The 15717-nt window shown below is 32.6% G+C and overlaps 1 protein-coding gene across 1 annotated transcript; it reads right to left on the bottom strand.

The window, feature by feature from the left end:
* Positions 1-896: 896 nt before the first annotated feature.
* On the bottom strand, positions 897-15678 carry LOC124370535 (pumilio homolog 23). Its single transcript, XM_046828828.1, has 8 exons — positions 15289-15678; positions 11864-12090; positions 11056-11380; positions 8119-8435; positions 6249-6374; positions 5733-5888; positions 3276-3419; positions 897-1189 (listed from the first exon to the last, which is right to left on the bottom strand). The coding sequence occupies exons 1-8, from the start codon at positions 15485-15487 to the stop codon at positions 917-919; spliced, it is 1767 nt and encodes a 588-aa protein (XP_046684784.1). The 5' UTR covers positions 15488-15678; the 3' UTR covers positions 897-916.
* Between the last annotated feature and the right edge of the window lie 39 nt (positions 15679-15717).

The following is a 15717-nucleotide window of genomic DNA, read 5'->3' as shown; positions in this document are numbered from 1 at the left end:
TACTCCTCCAAATTCCTTGGTATATACCTTGATCGAGGTTTGACATGGAATGTTCACATTGATTCAGTTTGTTCAAAATTAGCATCTGGCGTTTATGTTTTAAGATCTTTAGCCAAATACTGCCCAAGTCAGGTTCTGATGGCGGCGTATTACGGCCTGATTTACCCACATCTTTCCTACGGAGTGATTTTGTGGGGAGCTTGTTCAAACAATCAAATTTTGAGAGTTTTCAGGCTTCAAAAGAAAGCGATTAGAGCAATCGCCAACATAAACTTCAGAGAGTCGTGTAGACCAGCTTTCAAAAAATTGCAGCTGTTGACTTTGCCATGTCTCTATATCTTGGAGGCAGTTTTATTCTGTAAGTCAAAATGTGCCCTGACTAGGGGCCGTGACGTGCATGAATATGAAACGAGAGGCAGAGACAACTACCGTACTGGGCGACACAGAACGGTGGTTTATGAACACCTGCCCTTGCAGGCAGGTGTCCGTTTCATCAACAGTTTGCCGGATTCCATGAAAAACGTACAAACGCCCAAGGCGTTAAAAACTCGTCTGAAGCGCTTTTTAGCGTCTAAAGCATTCTATAGCGTCGACGAGTTTTTGAATTATAGTTGGGAGACCTCCAATCTAGAAGACTGACACTGGCGTTGGCAGTGGAGAGAATTGGCGAGTAAGTGGTATGGATGAATGTAACGATTGTATGTCTGAATGTGGTATTGTGAACGAATGTAAAAATTATAGATTTATTCGGTATGACTTTTGCCACATAATTGTAATATTATCAACGGCAATAAAAGACTTGACTTTGACTTTGACTTTGACCTTACATGGAACAACACAGGTAATGATACTGTGAAAGTGTTAATAGTAAATCCAAGGAAAAATAAACATTGAGATAAAATTCAAAACAATAAATTTATTTCACGTTTCCAATAATGGGAGCAAACAGCTTCCTCTTAGACTCAATTTTCTGCCACGTGCGTTTCCAATGCTCTTCTCCTTTAGACCTGTAGTCCTCCAGTCGCACTTTTGTCATTACACCGCGGCCACAGGAAGTCGTGGTCAGTTCTGAGTATCCTCCTGCCAGGTCCTTCACAATCATCGTTCGGCTCTTAAAGTCTGCAACCTCCCAGATGTCGTCAAAACTTCTTGATCCGAAAATTGATTTTGCCATGTACGAATAACGCCCCTACAACATTTCAACTTTAACTTAAAACGTTATATTCCACTATAAGATAACAATTTGTTGAAAACTATTATTTGGTTACAGATATTTATTTACCAATAAGATGATATATATAATAAGCACAAAGAATCGTTGGTTACTATCATTTCTCTTTATTACAATAAATTATAGTTTTACATTCATTAAAAATCATTAGATTGGCTCATTTAGTTGTGAGATAAATTGAACATATTTTATCTTTATCACAGAGAAAAACCATCTATGCAGTCTTAAGTTGCGTGATAAAAACAACGTAATATTTATGTGTTGTACAAAATATATTGGACAGTTACACTTATAAAAACATTTAGTGTAAAAAATAAATAGAATTTTAGTCTGGAGTAACATTTCATTTTGTTTATTGGGCCAATCCTGATTATTTTTAATTGATTTTTCAATATAGTGGCAAGGCACGCTCAGTATTTTTACAACTTAGAACTTGTTAATCTGAAACTACTGAAAGACTCACCATCAATAACTTTATTTTACTACTTCTAAACTTTACTTTTCTATTAACCTCATAGGTTAGCTTTGATACATTAGTAGTATAACATGCAATTAATTATACTCAAAGATTATATCAAAAGTTATACATTGATAACAGTGTCTAGGAAAAATAAATTGCTTCCCACATCGACTCAGCAACCTAAAGTGAACAGACAACTAGAATGCTCTCTACTGGTTAAGAAAAATTGCAGTGCAATCGAAAATTTCTAATTATACGTAAAATATGTGTTCTTTCAAATCAATGGACCCTAGAAGGTAGTTTTCAAGTTAAGACTGCCGATTTTGTATCAACTAGTAACAATCCCTGGCTTCTAGCCCTATTAATTCAAATCTTTCTTTAAAGTTTGTTTCTTTACAATGAAATGTTGTGGAGATGACATGATTTTCCCAGTATCTATTTATTGTGTAATCCACTAAACAGCTTTTTTACATTACTTATCAAGATCTGCAATCTGATCTCTTCATCAAGAGGATACATAACTTAACAGAACTAGGTTACCATTGTGACTCACACAAGTAAGGTGACAATTAACTAGGTGTTGCTCTGATCATAACAAACATAGTACATTGTCAATTCATAAGCACACTATTCTTAAAGCATTAACTTTAATAAAACTAACAGTAATTATTATACACTAAAAATACAGGTATCAATAAATCTGCTCTGAATGACAACCAGTGTTGTGTGGAAATTATACCTACTATCAATAATTTTACCTACTGGAAATAATTTTACTATCAATTCAAATTACAAATTCATGTATTTTCATAGTTAAAAGCTCTAATAAAACAAAAATATTGATTTAAGTATGATAAGTCTCCAATGGTACTTCCACTCAACACTAATTGCATGACAAAAATCTATAATTCAAGATAGATATGATTAATTCTGGGACAGGTGTGACAGTCAGGCCTTCAAGCTGAATAGACACTTAAGCAGTATTACAATAGTTATAATTTATATGTGTGCACTCAATTATTTGCAACTTAATATCTTTTTTAATGTAAACATGTAAATATGAATATAATAGAAATCTTTACCTATTGGTTACATACAACCATACGTTTTTAAATTTAATAATTTACAATACAGATGGAAATCAATTCAGAGGAATTTCCAGAGGGAACTCCATCTTAGATTAGAAGATTAGATTCGTAGATTATGGAAAGTAAATTTTCAATTTTTTTCATGTAATCATCATAACATAGTAGATATAGTAAGAACATAAGAAATGGTTATATAAATTTAATTTTTTTAAACCCTATTTTTATACATTTTGTTCATAATTTATTTAGTATTGTGCAGGAGAGTATGTTCTTACTATATCTACTAAAATTTAGTTAACATTTTACATTCATCCTGTATCTTTATTCATATTTTTTTACAAATTTTATCCATCCCTATCCGGTATTCTAACTCTACAGTATATGACATGATGGGTTTGGATCCTCTCCTCCAAACATAAAACCTGGATAATCAAGTTGTATTGTTGGCATGTTGTAATAGAATGCCAAGCTAAAAGAAATTTACAGTAGTACTTGCCATCAGTTTCTGGATCAGTTTGAGCCGACTCTTTTCTCCAACATACTCCGATTTACAATATGCCTTTGTGATGAATGAACCAAATGATGTAGAGAGCAGGTCTGCCAACTGTTTAGGTTCATATGACAATAACGAGTTCACCACCTGAAATGAACATAAAAAAGTTCAATGATGACAAGTTTCAAAGCAATAATTTTTCTCAACATCTTGCCTTGGAAACTTTCTAGTAATATGTTTTTGTCTTATTCAACATTATTAATTAGAAATTATGGGTATTGATGAAATAACAGGAGACGGTGTATACTACAATAATCTTTTCATCCTGATTGTTTGAGTGCCAGTCAGTACCTGACAACAACTCAGATTCCTCACTGTAGCTGTCATCTGTTCAGAAAGATCAATTTCATTGTCATGGTGTTATTGAGGCATTTCAGGTTATGATTTTCAAGTCAGTTTATCTCAATAGGAGTGCATTGAATGTCTCAAAATCACCTTTGGTTCAGAAACACCATTCTATGCTATTGTTTTTAAGAAGTATTTGGAATTTCAATGGGCCATAATTCACTTCAAGATGACGTATGTTCAGGAAGACCGCAGTCAGTTGTCATTCAAGAAAACCTTGATCAGGTGCTCACTATGATCCAAGAGGATAGACACCGCACTTATTAATGCTTAAAGCTTCCCTGGGGATTGGATCCGCAGCAGTGCGAAAAATATAGTATGACATTTAAAATTAGAAACTTTGTTTCTCAATGGGAACGTTACAATATGACAAATGAGCAAAAAGAAAGTCACTCTATCTGAAATTTTCAAACTAAACTACTATATTGGATATTTTGGTAAAGTGTGGTGTTGCTACAAGCTAAAATGAGACGCGAGAACTGGCAACAAATGTACACACTCGTGGCGTGTTTTGGAGTTACACTGAAATCGCTCACTCTGTGTGTAAGCACCGATGCCCAACCATTATTTGCAATTCCATAATTCCAACAGGCAAGCAGTCGCGATAGAGAGCGATATGCTTTGTGACTCTTGTGAAACCTGTAGTGTATTGAATCACATTATGGAGCAGTTCACACAAGCGAGCTGGCCGATCACAGCCAACCGCAACCAACCACCAATCACTACAGGATCGCAGCCAATAGCGGCAACGTAGTAGATATGTGGGAGCAATGGAACGATTCAGAGGGGCTGCCAGTCAATCACCTGGAGTAAGCTGGAATAAAGCACGAAATTTATATATATTTCAGTAATATTTTTTTCACAACACAATAACACTTTATCATGCGAAATTTGTGCCGAAATTTAGGTGTAATTTTGACAATTTTTTTTCCTTTCTGAGGGAAAAGGTCAGTTTGACCCCGTGCTTAGTCCTAAAAGGACCTTTGCGCCTCCCTTACTTTAATTTTGTGTCCTCAAAGTCCAAGGCTTTTTCAAAAACCAATCAAATTTGAGGGCTTCTGTTCTCTGATATCCTTGGGGCTGAGGAGATATGCTCCCAGGTATCATTTCCGAGTTTATAAGATGGCAGGACAATCTAATCAAATGTGCTCTGCTGATTCATCCTCTTCTCCACAGAGTCTACACTTGTTAGTCTGGCTAAGGCCTACCTTCATAAGAAGGCTTCCTTAGAGGGCCATGTCCTGTCAACATCCCTAATATTAGTCTTATAACCTCCTTATTCTGATCTAAGAGAGCTGTCCACCCTTTAACGTAGAGATAAACAATTTGGATAGTCTTAATCCTGAAGCTCTACTCCAATTATCGTGTCTTATCCTCTTTAATTTTGACATGCGCCTCTTAGCAAAATAACCAAATCATTATAAAATGCACTTTTCTTGCCACGCAAAACTCTAGCACTGGTGAGAAAATCTACTTATTAAGTACAATAACTGTAAAATAAATAACGATAATAAATTGTCAAGTAAACAATTATTTATAAATATGGGTATATTTTTCTAAGATAGATTCTTCTAATTATAATTTAAAAATACAAAGAAATAAAAATAAATCAAAGTAAATAATCAAAATAAATATGAAATATTACTTATGGACTGCGACAACTGGTAACCAGTGTGAACCGTTCATTGCTCCCTCAAACACAATCACATCATCGGGACTACAATACGCAGCGATCGGCCAGCTCGTGCTCACTCATAAACTACTCCATTTATTCTGGTACACAAGAAAATCACACCAAGACCGATCATCACCAGTTACCGCGAGTAGGCTTGCTTAATTTTCACTCACATGTGAACTGGACCATTTGACATGTTGATTTATTTAATCGCAAGTTGTAGAGATTTTCGTGGTTTGACAATAAAATTCACGACTTATTTAAGGTTTTTTCACAGTGAACAAAATTCACAGCTTATTCACGGTTTCACGGTCGGGTGGGGACCCTGGCACCCTTTTATAGAATACAAAATACTAGCATGTAGGTAGTACAAAACATACCTTAGTGGGTTTTTGGAATCCGAGTATAGACTGGATAATAAGAGAACCATGTTTGGAGTCTCTCAGGGAAGATTGGTGAGGAAGTGGTGTCATAGCCATGATAGCAGGCACAAGCTGCTCACAATCATCTTCTACACAAAGTGCTTTCTTTAGAGCCTGCAACAATAGAAACATAGGTTTAATATATGCTACTGAAGACTTGTGAGGAAATGGTGTTATGGCCATGATAGCATGCATAAGCTGCTCACCATTATCCATTTTCAATCTCGGAAACACAAGTTTAAGGAATTAAATGGCTGAAAATAATTCTGTCAATATTATCCTGATTTCAAAGAACCATTCCTGTTCACTTCCACCATCTTCATTCAAACATTTTCAGCATCAATGTATATAACGCAGTTATTACTTGATCGCTTAATTACGTGCTTTTCAAGAATGTAATTTTTTTACTTATTCGACTGATTAAAAATGTCTATGCATATGTTGAGTGTTAAGTGGTAGCTCAGAAAATCTTACCTGAAAGAACTTTGATTGACCTTTCTTTAGTCTCTCACAAGCCTGACACAAGCTGACCAGAACCCCATGGTTACCAGACTGAAGGAGGTTTTGCATTGGAATTAGAGCATTCAGAATCTCCTCTAGCTGTAGAACAAATAAATAGCTTATATTAATCAAAATAAATGTTATAAAAATTAATATAACTAATAAAAATATTTATGATATAATGATGAAAAACTACATACACAATTTAACTAAACATATCACAATATAAACAAACAATAGTGCTTGATCACTCAAAATGATTTGTACATGCAATCTTACATAACTGGTGCTGTAAAAATAATAAAGTACATGTTGGGCTAGTCACGCATCATACAGGGTACATGTGTTAAGCATTTCCTTATAATTGGTTTCACATGTTTACTTTCTTTGTGGTTTTGCAATATGGCAGTGCCAGATTTACATTACGCCGACAAGGCCTCGGCCTAGGGCCATGCACTGGGAGGGGCACACGGGGTGTCACATACATATATGCTATTCGAATTCTTCTGCTGCAAAGCGACCGTTCGATTCTACTGCTTATTCTACCAATAGAGTGGTTCTCTCACCACTCTCTTTATGATTGACTCATGACTCACCAATTTTTAATTGCCAGTGAAAATTCTATTGTCACATAGAAGTGTAACACCATTTACCTGGGAATTGGGATATGCAGATTTGAATCCCAACAAGAACCTGATATTTTTCATTGTTAAATAACTTTCTATAATTTATTTTTGATTCAATCTAAAATCTGGGATTATCGATATGTCATTCCATACGAATTAAAATATTCTGCTAAGACTAACAGGGTTGTATGTCATGCTTTTGGTGGTATAAGGTAGTAAACAAATTTTGGCTTTTTAAAATTTCATCTGATTGATTGTATTGTACATCATCTGATCAAAAGTTACAAACGGAATTTGTTACTTCTGTGTCAAATAAAATGTGATTTTGAGCTATAAGGCTATAATTAACACACACAACGGACATGTAAAACCCTATTATTGTCATTGAATGAATTATAATGCATTGTGTTTGTAACTCAAACGGTTCTATGTAGGGCACTAGACAATAGGCTTTATATTTATTCTTATGGAATGATTAATGTTAAATCGATTTCTGATTACCAAATGACAACTGATTAATTAACAGATAGTTCATAAAACTATAGTACTGTTCATTAAATAAAAGCAGTAGGTACCTATACATAACTGGTGATATAAAATTTAAAAACTTCATATCATAAAAAATCACATACAACCATTATTATACTAAGCAAGCTATATACTCTATAAATATAAATCAATAGGAAATATATATTTCAGTTTTTAGTTATTTTAAGACGGCCAAAAAATTTTACTAGGGCCTCAAAACGTGTCAATTTGGGATTAAGCTTTTAGTTATAGAAATAACTCAGAATATTGTATACCCTGTCAGGAGCATAATCTCTAAATATTTTAAGTAAATAAATCATAAAGTTATTAATTATATCATGAAAGTTTGTATTATTTTGTTAAATACAAATTTTTAAATTAATTTGAACAGTATTTTAGATCATATTAAATGTATTAATTTTGTCTTTGTAACATAAATATTAATAGTAGTTCAATGTAATAGCTTAGTTTTTATTTTATTTATTTACACATTAAATAAATACTCACACTTACAAGAAAATAAAAATCTTTAAACATTTTTTAAACTTTCATGTTGTAACTTAAATTGATTAGTAAATCATTTTTTATAGCCACAGAGAAAAACAAACATGCACTTTAAGGATATTAAAAAAAATCTTTCGTTGTTTAGAAAGATAAAATGCATATAACATAAGTTATAGATTACTTAACATTTCAGCATTGTTGCACTTGTTTATAAACTTCTGCAGAGTAATTTGGGCCACTCTTGCTGTCGCCATGTCAACTAACCGCTTGGAGAGCAGACAATCATAAATCTTCCTTAACATTTTGTCCTTACTCTGTTCAATTACCACTTCCAATACTGGCAAGGCAACTGGTGAAAACATCTTTGATTCATGTGCATTCGGAGGAAAACATTCATCTAAGATCTTATTACAAAGGCTTGTGTACTTCTTTCTGCTTTTCAGTTTTAGAGCAATCAGCAGACATTGTAAAAATCCTGATGAAAGAGAGTCATCTACAAACTCTGAAACAAAATAAAATAGATTTCTTTGTTGTTGTTGTGTTTGTATTAGGAAATGAAGCAAACATAAATAAAGATTGTGAATAAAATACATAAGGCCTTTTAACTTAAGGTTGTTTTAACTTTTATCTATCCAGTCCCCACACAACATACAAGGGCTATCCAGAAAATAGATAATGTTTTAATATAAGTAAAAAACAAAGTACAAGAAAAACATTGTATTATATAGATTTAAAGTGTCCCCACTCCATAGACTGTAATCTTGTTTTGAAATTCACATGTTTTACCCGTCTCGTCTTCTGTAATGATTCAATCGAGCGGTAAGTCACCATCTTTTCAAGTAGTGCCCAAAAATGTTAATAAAGCAGCCATACACAGATTTTTATGGGTTTCTGTTGGTAACCTAAGATTGAGAAGGTAAATGAGAAGGTTCTTACAAAAAATGGATGCTCCACAACCTTGGAAAATTATTTTTTTTTCTTTAATTTATTTTTTAAACTATCATTATTTTGCTACCAGGAAATGGAAACCACTATACTGAGTTCATTTACCATTGTTAACATGCCCACTGTGTTCGCCATTCACAATTACTGTTTATTTTGTGTTTTTACCACTAGAATGCATTCATTTTATTAATATTTTAGTAAATGCATGCATTTTTGCCAAAATCAATCCAAACATTCAGTTCTAGAGAGGCAAGGTTAATTGTTTCCTCAATGGGTTAAATGAATAAAATGTTAATACAATTAACACAATGTAAAAACATTCTGCAAACAACAGGAGATGTGTTGTTATATTATGTTCAGCCACTGAACTTAACCAAATCATCTGTTTGGTTAATAAAACTTAATTAATACAATGTAAACAAACTCTGTAAACAAAATGAGTTGTGATGTTCTATTATGCTCAGTCACTGAACTTATCCAAGTCATCTGTTTGATTAATAAAAAACTAAGTACATAAAACAAAAAGTTCTGGTATTGGTAAAGAGACAGATGATTTTTCCTCTATCTAGTGAGGCAAAAAACTGCTTGAAATAGTCCTGACTACCGTCGATAGATTGAATTGTGAATTGAATTAGTGTTTACAAAAAGTTCATATGAAACCACCTTGGCGTACAAGGCAAACCGGTTCAAATTGCAGATGCCAGCAAAGACTCTTCTGCATGTTATCGTAATTTGGTCAGTCCATTTGACATTTGTGATCATAGTGAGGCCGATATCTTTCAGTTTGTTTTGGAAATTAGGTCACAACTGTTAAGTTTAAGTTTTGGTAACGAATTTGATGACTGACACCAACATGTCCAAAACCATGGTAAAGTTTTGTTTTTTTCATAAACATAATGTGAAAGTCATAGTGATACTTAGTTAACCCTTTTAACCCCGACGTCCGTACTATACGGACGTCGTAAAAATGGCGTCAACTCCCGACATCCGTATAGTGCGGACATGCACTTTTTATTACTTTACTGGCCACCTATTTCACCAAATGCTTTGAAATTTCACAGACTTGTGCACAAAGATATTTTGCATCGAAATATATTAGTTTGTAATGGTTTGACTTCGTATTTTGTCAGTCTGTGACTGAGCAATTGCAGTTCGTCTCGACTGACTGCTCACGCTTGTTGCAGACTGCTGTATATCACGTGGTTGTGAATATTCCGTTTTCTTCACAGTTTTAGGTTAAAGCAGTATAAAGTACGGCAGTTAAAGTTTAGTTTATTATTTGTTTTATTTCAAAATGAGTAAAAGACATCGTTCGAAGTCTCCCGTAAGTGAAAATACAATAATTAGTAACCTAGTTGCAAATGGTGTGGATGTGATTAGTGACGACGATTTGAGTGATGGATATCTTAAAAATTTACATTTTGTAGTGATGTAAATATTGTTTTAAAACTTTTTTAAAATTTAGATTATGAACAGTTTTAGTTATTTTGTCAGAAATAACTGTGGTTTTATGTTTATTTTAAGTACTGTGAATTTCAAAGGTCTTGTTACATTGCCTTGCCCAGATATGGCAAAAAGAAAAATTTACACGGCTTTACAAAAATTGATGTTACTCAATTTGTAAATAAGGTAGGCCTATAATTTTTGTTTCCTTTTATTAAGGATTAAATATATCATAAATTAAATGGGTATTTTTGTGTCAAATATTTTTTTATCTATATGGTTTCCATGATCAAACTTGAAATTTTTTCATTTTTATTTATTTTTTATATATGTATATGCATTTAAAAAAAAATTACTTTCAAAATAATAATTTTATTTGTATATTTCTGTAAGCTACATGTATAAATAAGTAAAACAAAAAAAGAATTACCTAAATATCTTAAAGAATAACTGAGTTATGAATTTTTTACAAAACCCTTACATTTTGTCTGAAAATGGCTTGGGATTTCTGGCACATCACTTGATTTAATGGCCAGGGTTAAAAGGGTTAAAACTTATATCATTTTGCTAAAACTTTTAAACACTAGAGGAAAGATATTAACTAGTTAAACAGTCGCCATAATTAATTGACTTAATTGATTTCATAGTTGAAATCAACAGCATAAAAAAAAGGTTTTTAACTCAATTATTTTATATTACAGTACTTGGAGAAAAACTTAAACTGTTTAAGTTACCTTTAAAATTAGGCCACTTCATGATCCGGTCAGGGAATTCTTCTAATAAATTCAAAAATTCTTCAGGAAATTTCAGAGGATTGATTTCCTCTTGTTTCACACTAATAACATTATGGTTTGCCTTTTTCCCCTTATCTTTTGTTACACTGTGTTTGTCCAAGTGGGGAAGTCCAGCCAAACAGAAAACAGCAGTTCGCAGGACAGGACTGGCATATCTCTCCCACATGAACTCTTCAATATTGTTCAACAAGAACCTCGACACCTTCAAGACCCAGTCTTTCCACTGAGCAGCATGAACTCCTTCAATATCTGTTGAGTTTCCTTGCTGGAACAATTCAACTGGATTTACAGTTAGATACTAACACTAGATTTATAAACAAAATTAAATTACAGAACAGCTTTGTGAACTAAATATAAAACAAACTATATCAAAGTACCCTTACATAAATTAAGGCAGTAATATGCACTAAGTTGTAACTTTTAATTTCTTGTTTAACAAATACAGCTTCATGCCATGATATACCTACTTTTATATGTTACAAAGGTCAATAAATTAAAATAAACTACACTTTTACAAATATATGGACATCTATTTATTAATGTTATGTACTTATTAATCTATTTGTGTTTCTCATGTTTTTTCCGCCTACACTTTATCATTGCAATTTATAACTCTTTACTGTTTAGTTAACAGTGTTTAATTAAGAGTGTTTACTTTAGATTTAATTCTTGATGTTAGTAAATATAATATACTAGTAAAGTTTACTTATGTAGAAAAAGGACTCTGTCCATCCACAATCTTACTTACCAATAGCCGTTGAGTAGCTTGGAGCAATAGAGCCTGCAACACATGGCTGGCAAAGTTGTCTCCACATATCGGACGAAGGTTTTCACCAAAGGCTTGAAAGTATCTCTCCAGCACATCATTGGTAGCCAGAGGTAGCAATTTCTCAATAACATGTGAAATCAGCTGGTTAAAAGCACAATCGACTTCACGATTTGCTGTTTGGGCCAAAGCATTATTGGCAAAGATAGCTGCAAAATGAAACAAAAAATATAACTTTCCATTAATACACTATTATAAACAGCTAGCTAAAGAGCTAAAGTTAATACATACACACACACACACACACACACACACATATATATATATATATATATATATATATATATATATATATATATATATATATATATATATATACCACAGAAAGAAGTCAAGACTACAGAAATAAAGGGATTGTGGTGGCCACACAACCCTGTTGAAATTATTCTTTCAAAAAAAAACCCTGTATCATCTCCTCAAAACCAGAGTGAGCTGTATGGTAAGTGCACCATCCTGTTGCAGCCAGTAGTAATGCTCATCCTCTATGCAATAAGTCTATGAACTGTTGGATATGTCTAGGTAGAAGGCAGATCCAAGGTTAAAAGTCCAATTTACAGCTTCACCAGAGAAATTAAAAATAACTTTTTTAGTTATAAGTTATTTTTCTGGATAAATGTTTACTTAAGTCAATTTATAATATGTTCCAAAAGTTTTGTTTTAATCTTGTAAAAGGAACTAGGCTAGAAGTGTAACAGCTGACAGCAATGTTTCTGGTCAACAGCACCCAAGGTGGCTTGAAGTGACCGGTGTAAAACTGCTAATGGATTTCACCAAGAAGTTTTCCCTCACTATCCCCCCACCATACTTCATAGCCAGTAATTCAGGCCCCACCACTTACTTAAACGAGAGAAGAAAATTTATAAAGTCATTAAAACCTAATGCAAGGATCACTTACAAGTGAAAGCTGTTTGCTAATGAAACAATTTACGGGTATGAACATTACATAACTAAATATAAATTTATCATTTATAATTACACTGTCAGCAGCTGGAACAAAAATATACCATAAAAGTCACATTATAGCTGGCTACTTTCAGTATCAGATTTGAAATCATAACAAAGATTTACAAATTACCACATAGGTTCGAAATTTACTATTTTCCTCAAAAATACAAAACCGCTCCAGTAAGATACATATATCACATGAAAGTACATAATATACACTACAAAATTACATAAAGTATATGAGCTACCTACTTAGTGTGTACTTTTACATGGCATATGTGGCATCACAGAGCCATATTATATTTTTGAGAAAAACAATATTCTGACTGTCTACATGCAAACTTTGATTTCTAACTCATTGGTAGCCTAATAAAAAATTTCTCAGCATATAAAACCAGATGTATTGCATGTCATAATGTAGTGTATATTGTGTACTTTCAAATGGTTTCTAAGTCATACAGGAGCCATTATGTATTTTTGAGGAAGAAGTAAAGTTCAGACCATCTATGTGCTAATCTGTAAATCTTTGTTATAATTAAATCTGCCGCCGAAAATAGCCAGCTATAATATTATGACTGTTATGGTTTATTTTTGTTCCAGCTGCTGACAGTGTATATTAAACAATGAATTTATATTTAGTTATGTAATGTTCTAACCTGTAGATTATTTCATTTGTAAGTTTATAGGTTAGGTTTCAATGATTGTTGTCTGCCCATTGTCTTCTCTTGCTTAGGTAATAGTTGGAACTGGCTATGAATATGGTGGTGGTAGTGAGGGAAACTCTTTGGTGGAATCCATTGGCAGCTTCACACAGTCTCTATACTGGTACTGATCAGTAAAATATAAAACTCCAAAAGGCTGATCACTAATGCTTGAGAACTATTACAAGCAAAATATTACAAACTCTCCCAACCATATTATTCTATGAAGCAGAGCAATGGCCGAAAATGGCTGATAACTGCTCCTATAGAATTACACAATCAATTTTAATTCTCATTGTATAAAAAGAAAACAACATCTTTTCTATTCATTCTAACACAATAACTATAAAAACGTATTTTTTATACTTTTTACGCATATAATTTTCAAAATATGTTTACTCATATACTATTAATTCAATTTCAATTTCAAATAAAAAATAAATGTATATGAGAGTAGTATATTATATATAAAGAGAGAAAAGCCTAAATAATACCTGACACTATATAAAAATCAAGATAACGCAATAGAGGACAAGAAAACTAATTTTTTTAGTATAAATATTTTTATTTATGTTAATTAAGAAAAAGATCAAAACCTCACCTAACTTAACTACCTGACTGCCACAACTTCCCACAGGACAACTATCAAACCCAAGGGCCGTCCAGCCTGCCCGAGAGCATACCACCCTACCCAAATTATATTACATCCAGGTAAAATCTAATAGTTTTAAGAAAAAAAGGACCAAAAACTCACCTAACCTAACTACCTAAAACATCAAAAGAACAGTATATCCTCAACTGAAGGACAATGGCCACCACATCTATTGTACACAGAAAAGGAATGTTTCCATGTTGAACTAAAAACACAATATCAACATGAGTCATTCTAACACAATCAAAAAACTTCATAGACCACCCACTACACATATTGTCCATAGGTAAAACATTTTCTTCACTTGTAGAACATAAATCTAGTCTTCTTGAAACTTAATAGGTTTATAAACAAAACACAACTAAAATTTTTAAAAATGGTTAAAAGTGATAACAAAAGACAAAAAACGGCTACAGTATAAGGGTAGGGTACGATAAGCGGACCCGGTTTTTTATATCGAAGAATGTAATCATCGATACCTAATATTCGCATCTCGAATCCTAGACTATCAATTGATATAAAAGTATCTATAGCCCTAAATAACAATCATACGTTTTAAATTAAAATAGGAAAACTCATAAATAAATAAGAAATTACATAAATAATAAACGAACCAGAACGAGATCAATCAAACAGGAAAATGACAAATAATTATGAGCCACAATTCATATGGTTTATGTCGTAACTATTGAATTGTTTATAATTATACGCACGTAATTATGTATTACAACGTGTATGTATAATAATTATTATTATTATATATGCACATAATCGTATATATAATAATACGATTACGTGTATTAATTGAAAGTGTTTACAGCTGTTGATATAGAGTAAGTTAATTGTTTAAAATAATTAATCAATAACGATTGGTTATATCGATGGTTATAATTAAGTGATATCATTTGTCAATTTCGATATAAAAAACCGGATCGTACCCTACCCTCCAAAATAATTTCCTCAGTCATTAATGAGCGTTTTGAGCAAATAAGTCAATTATAGGTTTAGTTTTAGAATAAATGTGTATTAAACATTCTAGGCTAACTTACTTTTCTCATCCTTGGAACCCTCAAATATGCTCTCCAATTCAAATACACGCATAAAATATTCATGTTCCACTTGTTCAAATCTTCTTCCTTTAGAAAATGATGAACTTTTCTTGAATCGTTTTTTTACTTGTTGATTAAGAGACCGTTTTTTCTTACGTTTTGTAGAATTGTCACATTGATCAGACACATTAGATTGCATCACAAAAGGAAAAATAGAGAATAATGATCCCCAATAATAAATAGGTGATAAGAATAAGTCCTCAAAATATCTTAATAATTTAAATTGAATTCAATACAAGTTGTACCTCTATAAAACACTCACATATAAACATAACCTCATTAACCACTACAAAACATGCGACCACTAGCGAGTCACGAATCACGACAGAGTCTGACTAGTCTGACACTGCGAGATGGACACATGCTTTG

This window comes from Homalodisca vitripennis, chromosome 1 (assembly GCF_021130785.1).
Source record: "Homalodisca vitripennis isolate AUS2020 chromosome 1, UT_GWSS_2.1, whole genome shotgun sequence".
NCBI classification, from domain to species: domain Eukaryota; kingdom Metazoa; phylum Arthropoda; class Insecta; order Hemiptera; family Cicadellidae; genus Homalodisca; species Homalodisca vitripennis.
This window is presented reverse-complemented; position numbering and strand designations above follow the sequence as displayed.

Coding starts and splice junctions, on each gene's coding strand:
- LOC124370535 (XM_046828828.1), bottom strand. CDS start 15,487: ATGCAATCTAATGTGTCTGATCAATGTGACAATTCTACAAAACGTAAG. Junction 12,091..15,288: donor GGGTTCCAAGGATGAGAAAA/GTAAGTTAGCCT, acceptor TTCATTTTGCAG/CTATCTTTGCCAATAATGCT. Junction 11,381..11,863: donor AAGCTACTCAACGGCTATTG/GTAAGTAAGATT, acceptor GAATTGTTCCAG/CAAGGAAACTCAACAGATAT.